The 15,178-nt window shown below is 59.1% G+C and overlaps 1 protein-coding gene across 13 annotated transcripts in view; it reads left to right on the forward strand.

The window, feature by feature from the left end:
• CAMTA1 (calmodulin binding transcription activator 1) overlaps positions 1-15,178 on the forward strand; it is an 834,392-nt gene that overhangs the window by 743,982 nt on the left and 75,232 nt on the right. For 12 of the 13 annotated variants that reach the window (XM_081817397.1, XM_081817396.1, XM_081817399.1 and 9 more), the window contains 3 exons: positions 1,128-2,974; positions 8,065-8,191; positions 12,961-13,095. In XM_081817397.1, coding sequence (XP_081673523.1) covers positions 1,128-2,974; positions 8,065-8,191; positions 12,961-13,095 — 2,109 coding nt within the window. Of the gene's footprint in view, positions 1-1,127; positions 2,975-8,064; positions 8,192-10,893; positions 11,031-12,960; positions 13,096-15,178 lie in introns of those variants that run through there. The other variant, XM_081817409.1, reaches the window with a different exon arrangement.

A 15,178-nucleotide genomic window follows, 5' to 3' on the forward strand; every position in this document is an offset into this window, starting at 1 on the left:
AATGGGACCACTCAAGCTAAACCTCTCTCTTTAACCTCTGTCTCCTCCAAGAATATAAAGTGTCCCACACTCCCTGTCCTAATGTGTCTGTTTTTCTGATAATGGTATTTGCTCTTAGAAATCTGCATTCTCCACCTCCTTCTCTGCCTTAATTAGATATTTCCATTAGAGGGTCACGTCCCTTCTCTGCGAAGTCTTCATGCATTTAGGAATCATGGTGGCGAGGCCGGAATAGGCTCAGGGGATAATTCACCCTTTTACCAAAAGTGAAGTGACCCTCATCAGATGGAACGAAAATAATGGCAGAAGGGAGAGAAAAGAGAAGAGCCGACCGGGTTGCTGTGTGCGGAGGGCCTCGTGTGCGGAGCCCAGGGGAGACTGGCCAGAGTTCAGAAGCCCTTGGCCTAGGGCTTTCTCCCTCTCTGCCACTGATCTGGGGGTTTAGGGCTCTGTCTTTGCTTGGGTCTTAAAGGGATTTTGACCCACAAGGAGTTGAGGACAGGCCCAGGCTGGCCACATGGGGGAGAGGAGCAGATGCCTTTCTGCCCCTGGAGCAAAGTCTAGAACCTTCTTTGGTCCTGGGGCCTGAGAGCTAATCCAGAGAGCGAACATTGCTCTCCAACCCCCTGTCCCCAAAACACCGCTGTGCAACCTACACAGGCATGGAAAGTTTGGGGGAGGGGAGAGAGACACGGCCACACTCTGGGCTGAGCCCCGCCGGCCAGCAAGAGCTGTTTTGGTAAATGGTATCTCTCTCCGAAGGTGGAAAGCACTTTCCTGGAGGATGACCGACCCTCCACCTTCTCCTTCCCAACCACCTATGTCCTGAGGCACTACCGTTAGTATTGTTAGTAGTAGTAAATGCACCTCCAGGAAAAAGCCCCCCTGGTCTGGAGGCTGGTTCCACGGAGCTCGTGCGAGCCCCGGGGGTTGGGGTCGGTGAGCCCGGGCTCCCCAGCGTGGGTCACGCGCCAGCCCCAGGGGTCGGTGGGCTCCCGGGCTGGGCTCGGCCAGCCCCCAGCTGCTCAGAGACAGGGTCCACCGCAGCCGCGGCTCTGACTCTCTCTTTGCACGCGCGTGTGTGTGCGTGTGCGCACGTGTGCGTGGTGTGCCTCTGATCTCCACAGGAGCGGGCAGCAGCGTGCACCACAAATGCAACAGTGCCAAACACCGTATCATCTCGCCGAAGGTCGAGCCGCGGACGGGGGGCTACGGCAGTCACTCGGAGGTACAGCACAATGACGTGTCCGAGGGCAAGCACGAGCACGGCCACAGCAAGGGCTCGAGCCGCGAGAAGAGGAACGGCAAGGTGGCCAAGCCCGTCCTCCTGCACCAGAACAGCACGGAGGTCTCCTCCACCAACCAGGTGGAGGTGCCGGACACCACCCAGAGCTCCCCCGTGTCCATCAGCAGCGGGCTCAACAGCGACCCGGACATGGTGGACAGCCCCGTGGTCACCGGCGTGTCCAGCATGGCTGTGGCCTCCGTGATGGGGAGCTTGTCCCAGAGCGCCACGGTGTTTATGTCTGAGGTCACCAACGAGGCCGTGTACACCATGTCCCCCACCACCGGCCCCAACCACCACCTCCTCTCGCCCGACGCCTCTCAGGGCCTCGTCCTGGCCGTGAGTTCCGACGGCCACAAGTTCGCCTTCCCCACCACGGGCAGCTCGGAGAGCCTGTCGATGCTGCCCACCAACGTGTCCGAAGAGCTGGTCCTCTCCACCACCCTCGATGGTGGCCGGAAGATTCCAGAGACTACCATGAACTTTGACCCTGACTGTTTCCTCAATAACCCAAAGCAGGGCCAGACGTACGGGGGCGGAGGCCTGAAGGCGGAGATGGTCAGCACCAACGTCCGGCACTCGCCACCAGTGGAGAGGGGCTTCAGCTTCACCACCGTCCTCACCAAGGAGATTAAGACCGAGGACACCTCTTTTGAGCAGCAGATGGCCAAAGAAGCGTACTCCTCCTCGGCGGCAGCCGCGGCATCCAGCTCCCTCACCTTGACCGCCGGCTCCAGCCTCCTGCCGTCAGGTGGTGGCCTGAGTCCCAGCACCACCCTGGAGCAGATGGACTTCAGTGCAATAGACTCCAACAAGGACTACACGTCCAGCTTCAGCCAGACGGGCCACAGCCCCCACGTCCACCAGACCCCTTCCCCGAGCTTCTTCCTGCAGGACGCCAGCAAGCCCCTCCCCATCGAGCAGAACGCCCACAGCAGCCTGAGCGACTCCGGGGGCACCTTTGTGATGCCCACAGTGAAAACGGAGGCCTCATCCCAAACCAGCTCCTGCAGCGGCCACGTGGAGACAAGGATAGAGTCCACTTCGTCCCTCCACCTCATGCAGTTCCAGGCCAATTTCCAGGCCATGGCTGCCGAAGGGGAGGTCACCATGGAGACCTCGCAGGTGGCCGAAGGGGGTGAGGGCCTGATGAAGTCTGGGGAGCTGCAGGCCTGTAGCTCCGAGCACTACCTGCAGCCCGAGACCACGGGGGTGATCCGCAGCGCCGGCGGGGTCCCCATCCTCCCGGGCAACGTGGTGCAGGGACTCTACCCCGTGGCCCAGCCTGGCCTCGGCAACGCCTCCAACATGGAGCTCAGCCTGGACCACTTTGACATCTCCTTCAGCAACCAATTCTCCGACCTGATCAACGACTTCATCTCTGTGGAGGGGGGCAGCGGCACCATCTACGGGCACCAGCTGGTGTCGGGGGACGGCGCGGCGCTCTCCCAGTCGGAGGATGGGGCCCGCGCCCCCTTCGCCCAGGCGGAAATGTGCATCCCCTGCTGCAGCCCCCAGCAGGGGAGCCTGCAGCTGAGCAGTGCCGAGGGCGGGGCCGGCACCATGGCCTACATGCACGTGGCTGAGGTGGTCTCCGCCACCCCGGCGCAGGGCACGCTGGGGATGCTGCAGCAGAGTGGACGGGTGTTCATGGTGACCGACTACTCCCCGGAGTGGTCTTACCCGGAGGTAAGCTGCTGCAGCGCTGCCCTCCCCCACCTGCCCACCAGCGTGCAGCCCAGGGAAGCTCATTTGCATGGGGCTGCCCTTTGGATGAAGCTCTGGACCCTACAAAGTTGTCCCCTTCCTCTGTCCCCATGGCCTTTCTCAAGCAGTGGTTCCCAGACTTCACTGAAGCAAGTAGCTTGAAAGTCAAGGGTCTCCTGGGGGCCGGGTCACCCCTCCCACTCCCGCCAGAACCTGGCTGATTATGTATTAACATTCCACCTAGGTTTTGCTCTGCCCTTTTTTTTTTTTTTTTGAAAAAAATGTCCTAGGGCTGCAAAAACAAAACAAAACAAATTCAGAAATCGCCACCATAGGCCATCCGTATCCATTACTCTTGATTTGCTTCACTAAACAAAACAAAACAAAACATACAGAAATTCCCATCCACTGTGAAAGGAAGGGTACAGTTTCCTTCCAGAGTCATCCATGAAAATTTCATGGGTAAATCCGGCCTCTGCAAAATCAAAGGCACGTTACATGACTCAGGATGTCCCACCTGTGGCCTCCCCGCCCCCCCCCCCCCACCTCCGGTTGCTCCCAAGCCCAGGGCTGCAGGAAAACCCAGGTCTTGCCCCAGTGGCTTGAAGTTTAAAGAAGAAACCTTGGCTTTTTCTCAGAGGTAGAACGGCACAGGAAGGGGGCCAAGGGGCCCGAGCTTTCCCTCCTGCCCTGCTGCACACCGGGGCACACACTCCCGGACTCTGCCCAGCCCACCTGCCAGTGCTTGGGGAGCAGCACAATCACCCCGGGGCCCAGATCGGCCCTTTCTCCCAGGGAGGTGGCTGTCCCCAAGTCCCTTGGTTCCACTGCCACGTCCCCTGGACACTAGGGTGAGGGGCTCCCGTCCCGTATTACTAAGGGAAGGGTGCTCCTGAAAGACCATGGCTCTCCCGGGGTCGCTTAAGACAGGAAAACGTATTCCACCAAAGGTCTTCAGGTATAGGCAGTGCAGGGGTGGAGGCCAAAGCCTGTGCACATGACAGACCTGGGTGATTGAGGGGCTCCCCGGGATGATGCCCGAGTCGGGACCAGACCAACAGGGTACCCTGAGAAGTGAACTTCTTCACGGAGCCAGTCTCTGCTTCAAAGGCTCCCTTGGGCCCTGGTGAAGGGGACAGCGTGACCCACGGGTGGAGCGCATCTTGTGGGAGATGCCCGGGTGTCAGTCGGGCTCTGCCATGACTTCACCTCTCTGTGACTCAGTTTCCTCACCTATAAAGCGGGGGTGACAAGAGTCCCCTCCTCGGGACAAGGAGGAGCGCCGGGAATGTTTGGTAAAGTATTTTATCTGTCCATAGTAAGTAATCAGTGAATATTGTTTGTTGTCCTGTGGCTGTCACAGCTCACGGCCCATCGGGGGTCCTTTTCCCGTCCTGCTGCTGTGGCCGGGGCACCGAGGCCCCACGAAGCAGTTCCCTGTCCCTCCTGCTCACTGGTTGATCGCTTACGACCTTGGGGAAGTCACCTGGATTGTGGGCCCCCTGGTTACAACTCTGACCCGAAGGCTCATTACTCCCTCTCCTCCTTCTTTTATGGCAAAGCACAGATAAAATCAAGCACAAATGTTCCCAGCTCTCAGGAAGGTGCCACATCAGCTCAGCCAGTGGCCCAGGCTTCGTTCAAGGGGGTCCTGGAAAGACAGCGGGGGTCTGGACAGAGCAGCTTCTGCCCCGCACTGTGTCCTTGTGCGGCGGCGTGTTTAGCGGGGGTCCGGAGGCCGCCACCCCACGTGCTGAGGAGCATGGGGCTGGGGCCAGTGTGTGCCCCACGCTTACTAGCTGGTGACCTGGGGCAAGGTAGCTGCCTTTCTTATCTCTAAAATGGGCAGCGATAGCTCTTATCTCGAGGGCTGGTTGTTAAGGACCCAGTAAAGTACTCGGGCAGCACCCGCCTCTTCCATCCATGGAAGAGGGCCATGGGTGCTCCGTGGGCTCCTCCCCCAAGACTCCGGAAGATTCTGACCAGGCCTACTCTTGGTATGGCTCAGGTTGACCATGTCAGTGATACTGAGCTCAGGGGCATCCTCACAGCACCCACCATGTTTCACCCCTCACCCCAGGTGAAAGGTCAGCTCCACCCAGCAGCCTGCCCCCCACCCAGGGCTTAAGAAAGCAACTCAAAGGGACAGGGAGAGGGGTGGAGCAAGAGGTCAACTGGGAGACTTGGCTCCCTGGGCCTCAGTTTCCTTATCTGTAAATGGCCGAGAGGCGTGGCCTCAAGGCCCTGCAGGTCCTAGGCCTGGGGGCTTTGGCCCTCAGGACTCTTGGAGACCCCCTGGAGCCTGAGTCCTACGGGAACTGGAGGCCCAGGAGAGGCACAGACTGAGGCCCTCTCTCCCCAGCCTCAGTCTGTGTGCACGGGCCCCCCGGCAGGGGTCCGGGCCCGCCGTCTGGTCTCCACGGGCCTGGGGGCACTAGCGCAGGGCTATTAGCAGACCTGGTCCCCTGTTCTGTACCCCAGGAGCGGCAGGTCCCCAAACTGTACCTCAGGGACAGTCAGTTCAGCAGCCTGCCACGCGAGGGCAGCACGGGAGCAGGAAAGGATGTGGGTCTGGGCACCTCCGAGAGGGCTCGTCCAGTCCTGGTTTTCCAGAAGCCCTGGATGCTTCCAGAAAACAAAAGCAACTCAAATTCAATTTGATTCGGAAAATTCACAGATGCCACCCAGCTGGTCCCTTTGCAGCCCAATGGCCACACGGTGAGGCCTCTGTTGAGGCCCCAGCGGCTCTGACCAGCCCTTCCTCCTCACCATCCTCCTCCTCCCCAGCCACCGGGCCACCGTCCCCAGTCCAGCAGCACGGGCCACCCCCTCTTGGGTTCCCCTTCCAGAGACACTGTCTCCCCCTCACAGGCCCCTGGCTGGTACATCTGCCCCTTGCCCTCCTTGCCGACGGTGCCAAGAGCTCGGTTCTAGCCACGCTCTGCCAAGCAAGATGCACAGCAACACCCATAGCAAGACACCTCGGCTCGGGGGTGCTTCTTAGGCTGGAGACACGAGCTTGAGCCAGACTGGCCGGGCTCTAAAATCCACTGCTGGAAAGCTGAGGCCAGGCCACCTTGCTGTCTCTTCTGGGAGTGTCCCTCCCTCCCACCTCCCAGATGCTCTCTCCCTGCCGTCCCCTGCAGCTGCCGCTAGCTACCAGCACGCCTGCTCGTGCGTGCCCCAGGGTCTGCCCTGGGTGCATCAGAAATCTGGGTCCTTTATCTCAGGGCTCCCAGGCACAGACCTCAGATGGCATTTGTCGCCCCCTCCCCTCCCCCAAACCCTCTGCGTCATCTGCCTGCACTGACAATTTGCTGCACCAGGCAGAGGAAGCTGCAATTAGAGCCAGCCAGGCCGGCGTTGCCATGGGAACCATCCCCTGAACGGATGGATGCTGAGCCCATCCTACAGCGGTTTCCATGGAGAAGGTCCTGATGTTCCCCAGTCATTGCTACAGTTCTTTGTTCCTCACAGCGGCCCTAGCTTCATACCAGCGGCTCTTGACTGGGGTTATTGTTTGTTTCCTTTTTTCTCACATGGTAACTGTCTGCGGCTTTTTGAAGCCCCTGCTCTTCCTCTTCCTAGGATCCAGGGAGGATCGTGCCCTGGGCTGGCCTGTGGTTCTACCTCTGCCGTGCGGCACGCCTCCCAGCCAGCACCCGGCCTCCAGCCCGTGGGCCCAAGAATGCCGGCCTCGGTCCTGCCACAGCTCCAAATCTTCCTATGGAGCCATATATCAGCACCAGGGAATGTTAAGGCCAGCAGGGCCACCAGAGAGGTTGGGCCATTTGGCTGAGGACACACAGCTACTGAGGGACAGAAGCAGGCCTCCGGGCCTGAGCTATCTCCACTGTCCCCCACCTTTGGTTGTCTAGCAGTAAAGTGACTTCTCCAAAACCACCCCATCCCATCCAAGAGCACAGGTGGAATGCCGGCCCATCCGGGAGAGCCCTTCCGCTGCTGGGCTGTGGGAGACCCTCCCTCACCTCATCCCTGGAAACAACCCCTCCTGCTGTTGGTGCCCAAGGCCAGCCCTGGTCCAGGGCTGGGTTCCACGAGCATTGTGGGCAGCCCGGGAGTTAGCCTTGTGTTGAGGCTGGGGGTCCCTCCACGGAAGGGGCGGGCCAGTGCCAAAGAGAGTCCACGCAAGAACTGGTGACTGGGCAGGAGAGTGTCTCTGGCAGGGGCCAGGAGCAGGAGAGCTGAGGTCTGGCCTCTCTGGCCTGGAGAGGTGGGGAAAGGGGGGCCTGCTCCCCTCACCCCTCTGCCCTCCCCCTCAAGTAGGTATGCTGCTCAGTTTTCTGCAGCCTGGACACTAGGTGGCGCTCTCCACCCTGTCCCGGCACAGGTCCGGGGGGGCCCCCCCTGCTGGGAAAGGTGCCTGGAGCCTGGGGTGGCCCACCCACGGAGAGCCGGAGAGGCCAGCATCCCCAGCCCCCAGCTCTAAGCGCCTGTCCTGCTCAGGACAATCTCCACCTGCCACTCTGAGCCCTCCTCGCCATTTTGTTTCTGCAGCCTTTCTCATCCCTGCCCCTTCTCCCACCATCCCTACTATACCCTGGGGATCCTACAGCTCTCCCCATTTCCCCACCAGAACTCCCCATCCGTGGGGTGACACTCACATGCTCAGGACTGTTTTCAAAACTAGGGGTTCCGGAAACCTGTCCACAAGTAAATGACAGAAAAAGCTCCCTCCCTCCCCCTTCCCTCCAGGGCTCCTGCCGGCAGGTTCTCAGGTGCATCTTGTGCTGAAAAGGTTTGAACAACTCTGTGCTGCCTTCTGCCTAGAACTGAAAATTATGTAGGAGAGGGTCAGGGGTCAGAACCGCTGGTCACCATGCTGGATGCCAACTGAGGAAGGCAAGGAACATGCGGGTTCCCCCCCACCCCCATAGGCTTGGTCTTCCTGCCGCCATCCTGAGACAGCGGTTCTCGAAAGTCAGGGCATATTGGAGTCCAGGAGTGTGCACGTTCACCAGGCACATGGGGCGGGGGCAGCCTGGAAGGGCCGCGTCCCCATCCCTCCCTCCCTCTGTGGCTGACGTTCCTCTCCTCTCTGTCCCCTCCAGGGAGGAGTGAAGGTTCTCATCACAGGCCCATGGCAAGAAGCCAGCAATAACTACAGCTGCCTGTTCGACCAGATCTCAGTGCCTGCGTCCTTGATTCAGCCCGGGGTTCTGCGCTGCTACTGCCCAGGTGAGGAGACTGGCCCCCGCCACGGGCGTGGGTGCCCCAGGAGCCCTGCACGGAGGGTCAGCCTGGGAGCCGCCTGGGAGCCACCTGGGACAAGTCGCGTCATTACTCTGAGCCTCGGTGTCCTCTGCTGGGATGGAGGGTCCCCAGACCAACTGGTATAATGTCATCAGTTTAGGCTCATGGAGCTCACGTCAGACAAGGCTACAAGGCCTGCTCAGCTGGGATTTTGAAGCGAACACAATGAGGGACTGTTTGGACAGCCAGTAAGCCAGGCTGACACACCCAGGACTGGGCACAGCAGGAAGCTAGAACCACCCTCAACCTGAAAGGCTCCTAGAGCTGGTGGGGAGAGCCAGGCAGGGGGAGGGGCCCGAGAGGAGCCGCATCTGGGGTCAGAGCGACCAGGCAGCCCTCTCTCCTCTGGCCCGTGCCTCCCACAGTTCCAGACCACCAGAAGCCAGGAGAGCAAGAGCGAGAGGGAGCCCAGGCCATGTGGCCCACAGGGTCAGTGCCCCGGGGCACTGAGCAGCTCGGAGGGGGATGGAGAAGGCCTGGTGGCAGCTGTGGGGGGGGGGGGGGTGTCAAACTAGTCAAACTAAGAATAATCTGCACACTAAGAATAATCTACACATCCACCCTTGAGAATGTGAAACCATCTACCCTGCGCCCCGAAAAAGGCACGTGCACAGAATTTGCTGCCAGTTTCAGGGGCAAGAGCCCTCTGCTGTCCCTGGGCTCTGACCTTCACCCTCCCTCCCTCATCGTCATCTGCTTAGCTTGATGTCCCTGTCTGCTCGACTCCTTGACCTCTGGCCTGCCAGCTCCCTGTGGTCAGGATCTGTGTCTTTCCTGGTCACCAGGCGTTCCCCCCGGCACATCCCAAGAAGGAGATCAGTATTTGTGAAGGAATCTGTTCCTAGGGTTCTTGTTTTCCAACCCTTGTGCTGGTGCTGGGAAGACCCTTTGGCTGACATTAGCTCCAGGGATGGCCTGTCCAGCTTGCCCGGGCAATGAATGGAGAGAGAGCCCTACCCCGTGTTATCCGAAGCCAGGAGTCTACAAAAGGAGAGCGTGCTCCCTGTGGAGGCCAAGGGTTAGGGAAGACAAGTGGGGGCCTTGGGCCACCCCAGCTCTCTGCCTCCACCCACACCATCCCTCCAGCCTGGGGCTCCTGGATTTACATGGAACATTCTTCCTTCTCTCTCTCTCCTTTCCGTGTGCAGCCACCAACCCCACCCCAAGAGCAGAATGCTCCAGAACTGGGTTCACGGGTTCAGCCCCCACATGAACTCAGCATCTCCTTCACCACAAACATCTCAGGGAGCCAGGGATGGTGCCCATGGTGGCCTCCCCCTACTGGCCCTGCCCCCATCACTGCCTGGCCAGCTCCAGAGGACCCACTTAGCCCCGTTTGCAGCCCCGCTTGGTCTGGAGCACAGCCCTCAGGATACCGGCCCAGGCTGGGTCACCCTAGCATGGCTCAGGGCTGCGTGGCCTAATGCAGCAACCGCCCCCCACCACCTCTACTCCAGGGGGGTAGGGGGCGAGGGCAGCGTGTTGTTACACTGTCCACTCACCACCTGCTGCTGGAACAGGACTCGCCTGGCCTATAAATAGAAACCACTTCCTGTACCTGGTTCTTTCCTGGCTGAGGACCCAGACCTTGCCTGTCCTAGGTTATCTGACCCCTCCACAAAAAAGACTGGCCTCTGCATGCCCTCTGGACAATGTCCCAGGCCGGGACCTGGCACGTCCTGGGTGCTGGACCAGTCGCATCACGGCACATCCCAGATCAGCCAGTTACCCTCTGGTGACTTCAGCTCTGTACTTGACCTCTCAGGGCCTCCATTTCGCCATCTGAAAAACCAGCTGTCAGATGGGTGAGAGCAGAGGAGAAGGAAGGTCCATGAAACACTTGGTTCACAGGCTCAATTCATGAAAGTGCTCCATGCGCCAGGCTCACGAGCTTGGCACCCTGATGAGGAGACCAGACCCTGACCAGGAACACGGTCCCCCACCGTCACTGGCCACAGACCACACGCAGCATGGAGTCGGCGCCCTACAAGATCTCAGTAGTGCTCTAAGCGCAGGAGAGAGACAACCAAGTCAGGGCACTGAGCTCAGGGTGAAGGTGTGATGACAGAAGACCTGGGACTTTAGGAAAGGCCCCCCTGGGCTCAGGAGGAGACAGGAGAAGCCACCAACCAGAAGACTTGGCAGGCAGGACAGCCCCACCCTGGGTTCCTGGGAGGTCACCAAAGGCAAGGGGTGAAATTCAACATGAGGTGGGCAAGTGCACTGCGTTTTGAAGCAATTAATTGAACAAACGGTTGAGTGGATGTACCATGCCAGGCACTGACCTTGGCACTGGGCATGAAGAGGTGATCAGGACAGACCTGTGCCCAGCTCTCACGGAGCTTACATTCTACTGCAAGAGACAGAAAGAAACAAGGAGACAAATCGCCAAGCAAGTTGGAGGGAGAGTGGAACAGGTGGGGGGAGCCGAACACGGCAGGGCTGGAGAAGAAAGAGGGGACCAGCCCATGTCCATCCTTCTGAGTCACAGGAAGGAGTTTGATTTGGTTTCACTTGCAATGGGAAGCCATTAGTTTTAAGTAGGCAAGTGATGTGATCTAAATTATGTCTTTAAAAGATGATTCTGGGTGTGTGGGAGAACAGATTGCTGGGAGGAAGAACAGAAACAGGGAAACCGTAGGAAGCAGGCAGAGAGGTGATCTTTCCTGACTTCAGGAGGGGAGCTCCCTGGGCAACGTATTCCCACCAGTTTCAGGTGGGGGCTTTGGAATGTGGCCCCCCGATACCATCCCGGCAGGAACAGGTAGGTCTCGGGTGGGCTGAGGTTGCCTGCAGCAAGATTCTAGGTGAGAAAGCCTGGCAGCTTGGCTTAGAGTGGTGGCAGGGGAGATAGAGACAAGTGGAGGGACCAGGACTCGCTGATGGACTGAATGAGGGGAGGGAGAGAGAGCCGAGGACGTGCCCGGGGCGATGGCCTGCCTGCACCGAGCTGCTGGTCCGGGACACAGAGACTATGGTAGGTCCTCTCCTCTCCGTCTGTCTCTCTGTGGAAGGATGGGATGCTTTCGATCGGCCACATTCTAGCATCACAGGTTGTACAAGTGCCCGGAGATGCCGGGAGGTGTGGAGAAGAGCAGCAGTTGAGGAGCCCCCCCCCACCCCGCCCCCTGGGGTCAGAACATCAGAGAAGCCTTGGACTCCCCAGCCTCCAGCCGAGGCCAAGAGGCCTGCTAAGAGCCGCAGAGCTGAGTGGGCTCAGATGGGATGTGTGCTGGCTGCCCTTTCTCCCTGTTGGTAAACAAGGCAAATCTCCAGGGAGGATGAGTGACCATGAACTTGGAAGTCTGCCTGGGGATGCCGTCAGGGCCTCCGGAGGTTCTGGACTTGGCTGGGCACCCCTGCCCAGAGAGGCACTCTAGGAGGTCCTATGGGAGGGTCCCCCACCCACCATGGAGCCAGCTGGTTCGACTTCTGGTCTGGAGCTAAGAGACCACACCAGGATAGAAAGCAGAGGGGAAAACCCACTGGTCACCCTGAGGCAGTGACGTCCTGAAGACCTGCTCTGGGGACAGTGACATCATACATCCCCCTGGAATGAACAGAGGCCTCAGGTCAACGAGCTGGTTTTCTCATGGGAAGTAAGGTCGGCCTCAGAGGGAAGCTGGAGCTCTACTCTGCCCTGGGGAGCAGCTGACTTGGACAGCCTTCTCAAGTCTGTAAACTGCAAAGCAAGAGCCCAAACAGTAACATGATCCCCATGTGCGTCCTCCCTGGAAATCTGTCCTGGGGAGGCCCTGGGCACTGGTATCTGGTGTTCCAAAAAAGCAGGGCAGAGAGCACATAGCCCTGAGTCTACCAGAGGAGGAGGCCTGGTGGGGTGAACAGCCTGCACGCCCATACTGGGCCCCGGGGGCCGTCTCTGTGGACCACGACCCCCAAGATTTCAACAGGAGCCGTGCATCCCCTTTAGCCCCAGAAATGAAGCAGGTTTCTGCCAGGGGTGGGCTCTCTTCTTGCCAACAGTGAGAATGTCCCAGTTGTTTATTCAAGCAATACAGTCTCCACTGAGCCCTGTGCTGGGGACAGAACAGTTAATGAGACCCACAGGGGCCTGCCTGCCCAAAGCCCACCGTCTAGGCATTGGAGGGAGCTGCATGCTTCATGGCAGCATCCGAGATCGGCCCCCCTGGGCCCAGACTAACAGGCGCGGCTGAGGCTCCTCCCTCATCAGGAAGGCAGGGGAACTTCTGAAAATACATGGAAGGCCATACTGAGTGCATCAGGACAAGCTTGTAGGATAAGGTGAAACAGAGAAATAAGCACCAAGACTCCAAAGCAAATGCTGTACCTGGACCCCATCTAGGATGGATGGGATGGGGGAGAAGTCAGGCAGCCATGGGGCAGGGTTGCGAACCATTCATTCATGCATTCATTGAGCAAATCTGCACTGACTTCCGAGTACCTGCCCTCGCCAGGGAGCCGAGGAGCAAACAGGCAATTACAATATGGGGTATGGGAGTGATCACAGGGCACCTGGCTGAGTCTGGGGTCCCGAGAAGTTTCCTGGAAGAAGAAGCACTACATCTGGGCCTCGAGGAATGAGCAGGCAGAGGCCGGGGGTCACCCAGTGAAGGGGGGTGGGGAGGGGGCACTCCAGGTTCCCGTGTGGTACATCAAGTTGAAGGGTGCCCACCCCCACCCCTCAGCCTGACCTCTCTTTCCTTTGCTTTCAGCCCACGACACTGGTCTTGTGACCCTACAAGTTGCCTTCAACAACCAGATCATCTCCAACTCAGTGGTGTTTGAGTACAAAGCTCGGGCCCTGCCCACACTCCCCTCCTCCCAGCATGACTGGCTGTCATTGGACGGTAAGAACAGCGCTCGGGTTGCCTTGCCAGGTGCTGGGGAAAAGGGACACTTGGGGACCTTGTGCACAGGGTGTAGAAAAGAAAGAAGCATTCAGGTTCCCTAACATCCACTCGGGGCAAAAGTCTCCACCACAGAAGGACGAACTGGGTCACCGCCCCCAATCTGGATCTCTCTCTGGCACAGAATGAAGTATATGAGTTTGGGCCTGCAGCTGTCAGTCCTGCCAGGGGATCTGAGTGGCCAGACAAAGCCCCGAGTTGCTAAAAGGTCCCTCTCTGGACAGATCCTGAGAAGCAGGGTCTGAGCATCCTCTGTTGCCCCCCCCCCCCGCCCAAGCCAATTTTTATGGTGTCCTCGAAGACAGAGCCCCCGGAGGCCATCACCAAGTCCCAAGCCTCTTAGAGATGAAAGCAATGTGGGCAGCTGAGGAGAGGCGGCTCAGGCTCAGCTCCTTTCGCGTTCCAAGGCCTGGACAGGGCGGGGGGAGAGGGGGCTCTGCATTAAGTGCTTTTGCCTCTTAGGGACAAGAAACCAAACCTCACGGAAGCCCACAAACACCTGTCACCCCCAGCTTCTAGGCTGTTTCTACTTTAGCCTCTGCCCCATAGAGCATGTGAAACAAGTGCAGGATCATCATTGTGGCTGATGGTGGAGGGCCAGGGAGCTCCAATAGGCTCAGATGGAGGAGACAGGACCTGCTGTCCCAGGATGGCTCTCTGAGAGCCACTGGCCTTGAACATGAGTGTTGGCACCAGAGGCTCTGCAGAGAAAAGCTGCCAAAGACAGGTGGGGGATGCTTAGGTCAGAGGCTGCGCTTCCCAGCTCTGAGCATGCCTAGCAGAAGCCCTGGAGCTGGCCTGGGGAGCTGAGCTGGTAGTCCGCTCTCTGCCCCAGACAGAGCAGGAGGGATGGGTGCACACATGTCAGTATCAGGACAGCCTGCTGAAGCGCCATTCTGTGGGGTACTTGCCAGAGACCTCATCAGCCTGAGGTGTGCGCCTTAACTAAGCTGCCCCTGGGCCCTCTGCAGGGATCACTTCCTTAAGCACCTCTCCCCTGCACACTGCAGCCCTTTGCCTTGTCAACTCTCAGACTTCCCCCTTGCTGCTGGCTGCTGGAGGATTTTCTGGGCTTGGGCACTTGCCCTGGGCCACTTTCCTGAGCCACCCCATGTGCAAATCTCAGCCTCATCCCCGCTCAGCTCCAGCAGTGACAGGGTCCCTGGCAGCCACCCTGGCCACTGAACCCTCCGAGCTGTTCCCAGAGGTGGCTTTGGGTCAGCAGGGATCTGCACCCTGGCAGAAGCTGCGTGGGAGCACCAGGCTGGTCTTGGCAGCCACCCTGGGCAAGCCTGGAGCCAGCCGGAGCTGTGAGGATGACCTGCAGGATTGTAACAGAGAAGGGCAGGGTGACCAGGGGCTCCCGTTCAGGAAATCCGGTTTCAGCTTTGCAGAACAAATGGGAAATGGAGCAGGGTACTCTGCAGAGTCCTGGCTCTCCCTGAGTGACCAGGTCACCTCACCAGGATGGACTGGAGGATACTGGGACCAACGTAGGACCTGCCTGGGAGATGGAACCCTTCCGAGAGCCAAGACTCAGCCAGGCAGTGCCTCGGAGCACAGGAAATGTCAGCCATTCCCCCCCATGGAAGCCCAGAGAGCAAGCTGTACCAGGAGGTTACGGGCAGGGGAGGGTGCTGTGACAGAGACCATGGGGAAGGAAAACCCCCTCTGCTTCATTACAAACACACTTCTGAGTCCTCAACCATACCAGGTCCCTTAGGCAATGAGCCTGCTACCAAGCTGGACAGCTGCTCCCCAGCAGCCCCTTCCCAAGAGGACTTGGAGCTCTGACCTCCAGAGGCCTGCAGGTGAAATAAGCATCCTCCAGCCCCTGGAAAAATACACAGGAGAGATGACAGGTTGGGGAAAAGACGGGAGAGGCCCACCCCATTACAGAGAACAGACCAGGGCCCCTGCAACACCTCATGAGTCCCTCTCCCTTTGGTCTTGGGCAGGTATCCTTTCAAGTAATGGGAGGGGAAGGTGGCCAGAAGGTATCCCTAAACGAGTACAAGTGCCT

Source organism: Leptonychotes weddellii, chromosome 4 (assembly GCF_054177405.1).
Source record: "Leptonychotes weddellii isolate Sample4059 chromosome 4, ASM5417740v2, whole genome shotgun sequence".
In the NCBI taxonomy this organism is placed as follows: domain Eukaryota; kingdom Metazoa; phylum Chordata; class Mammalia; order Carnivora; family Phocidae; genus Leptonychotes; species Leptonychotes weddellii.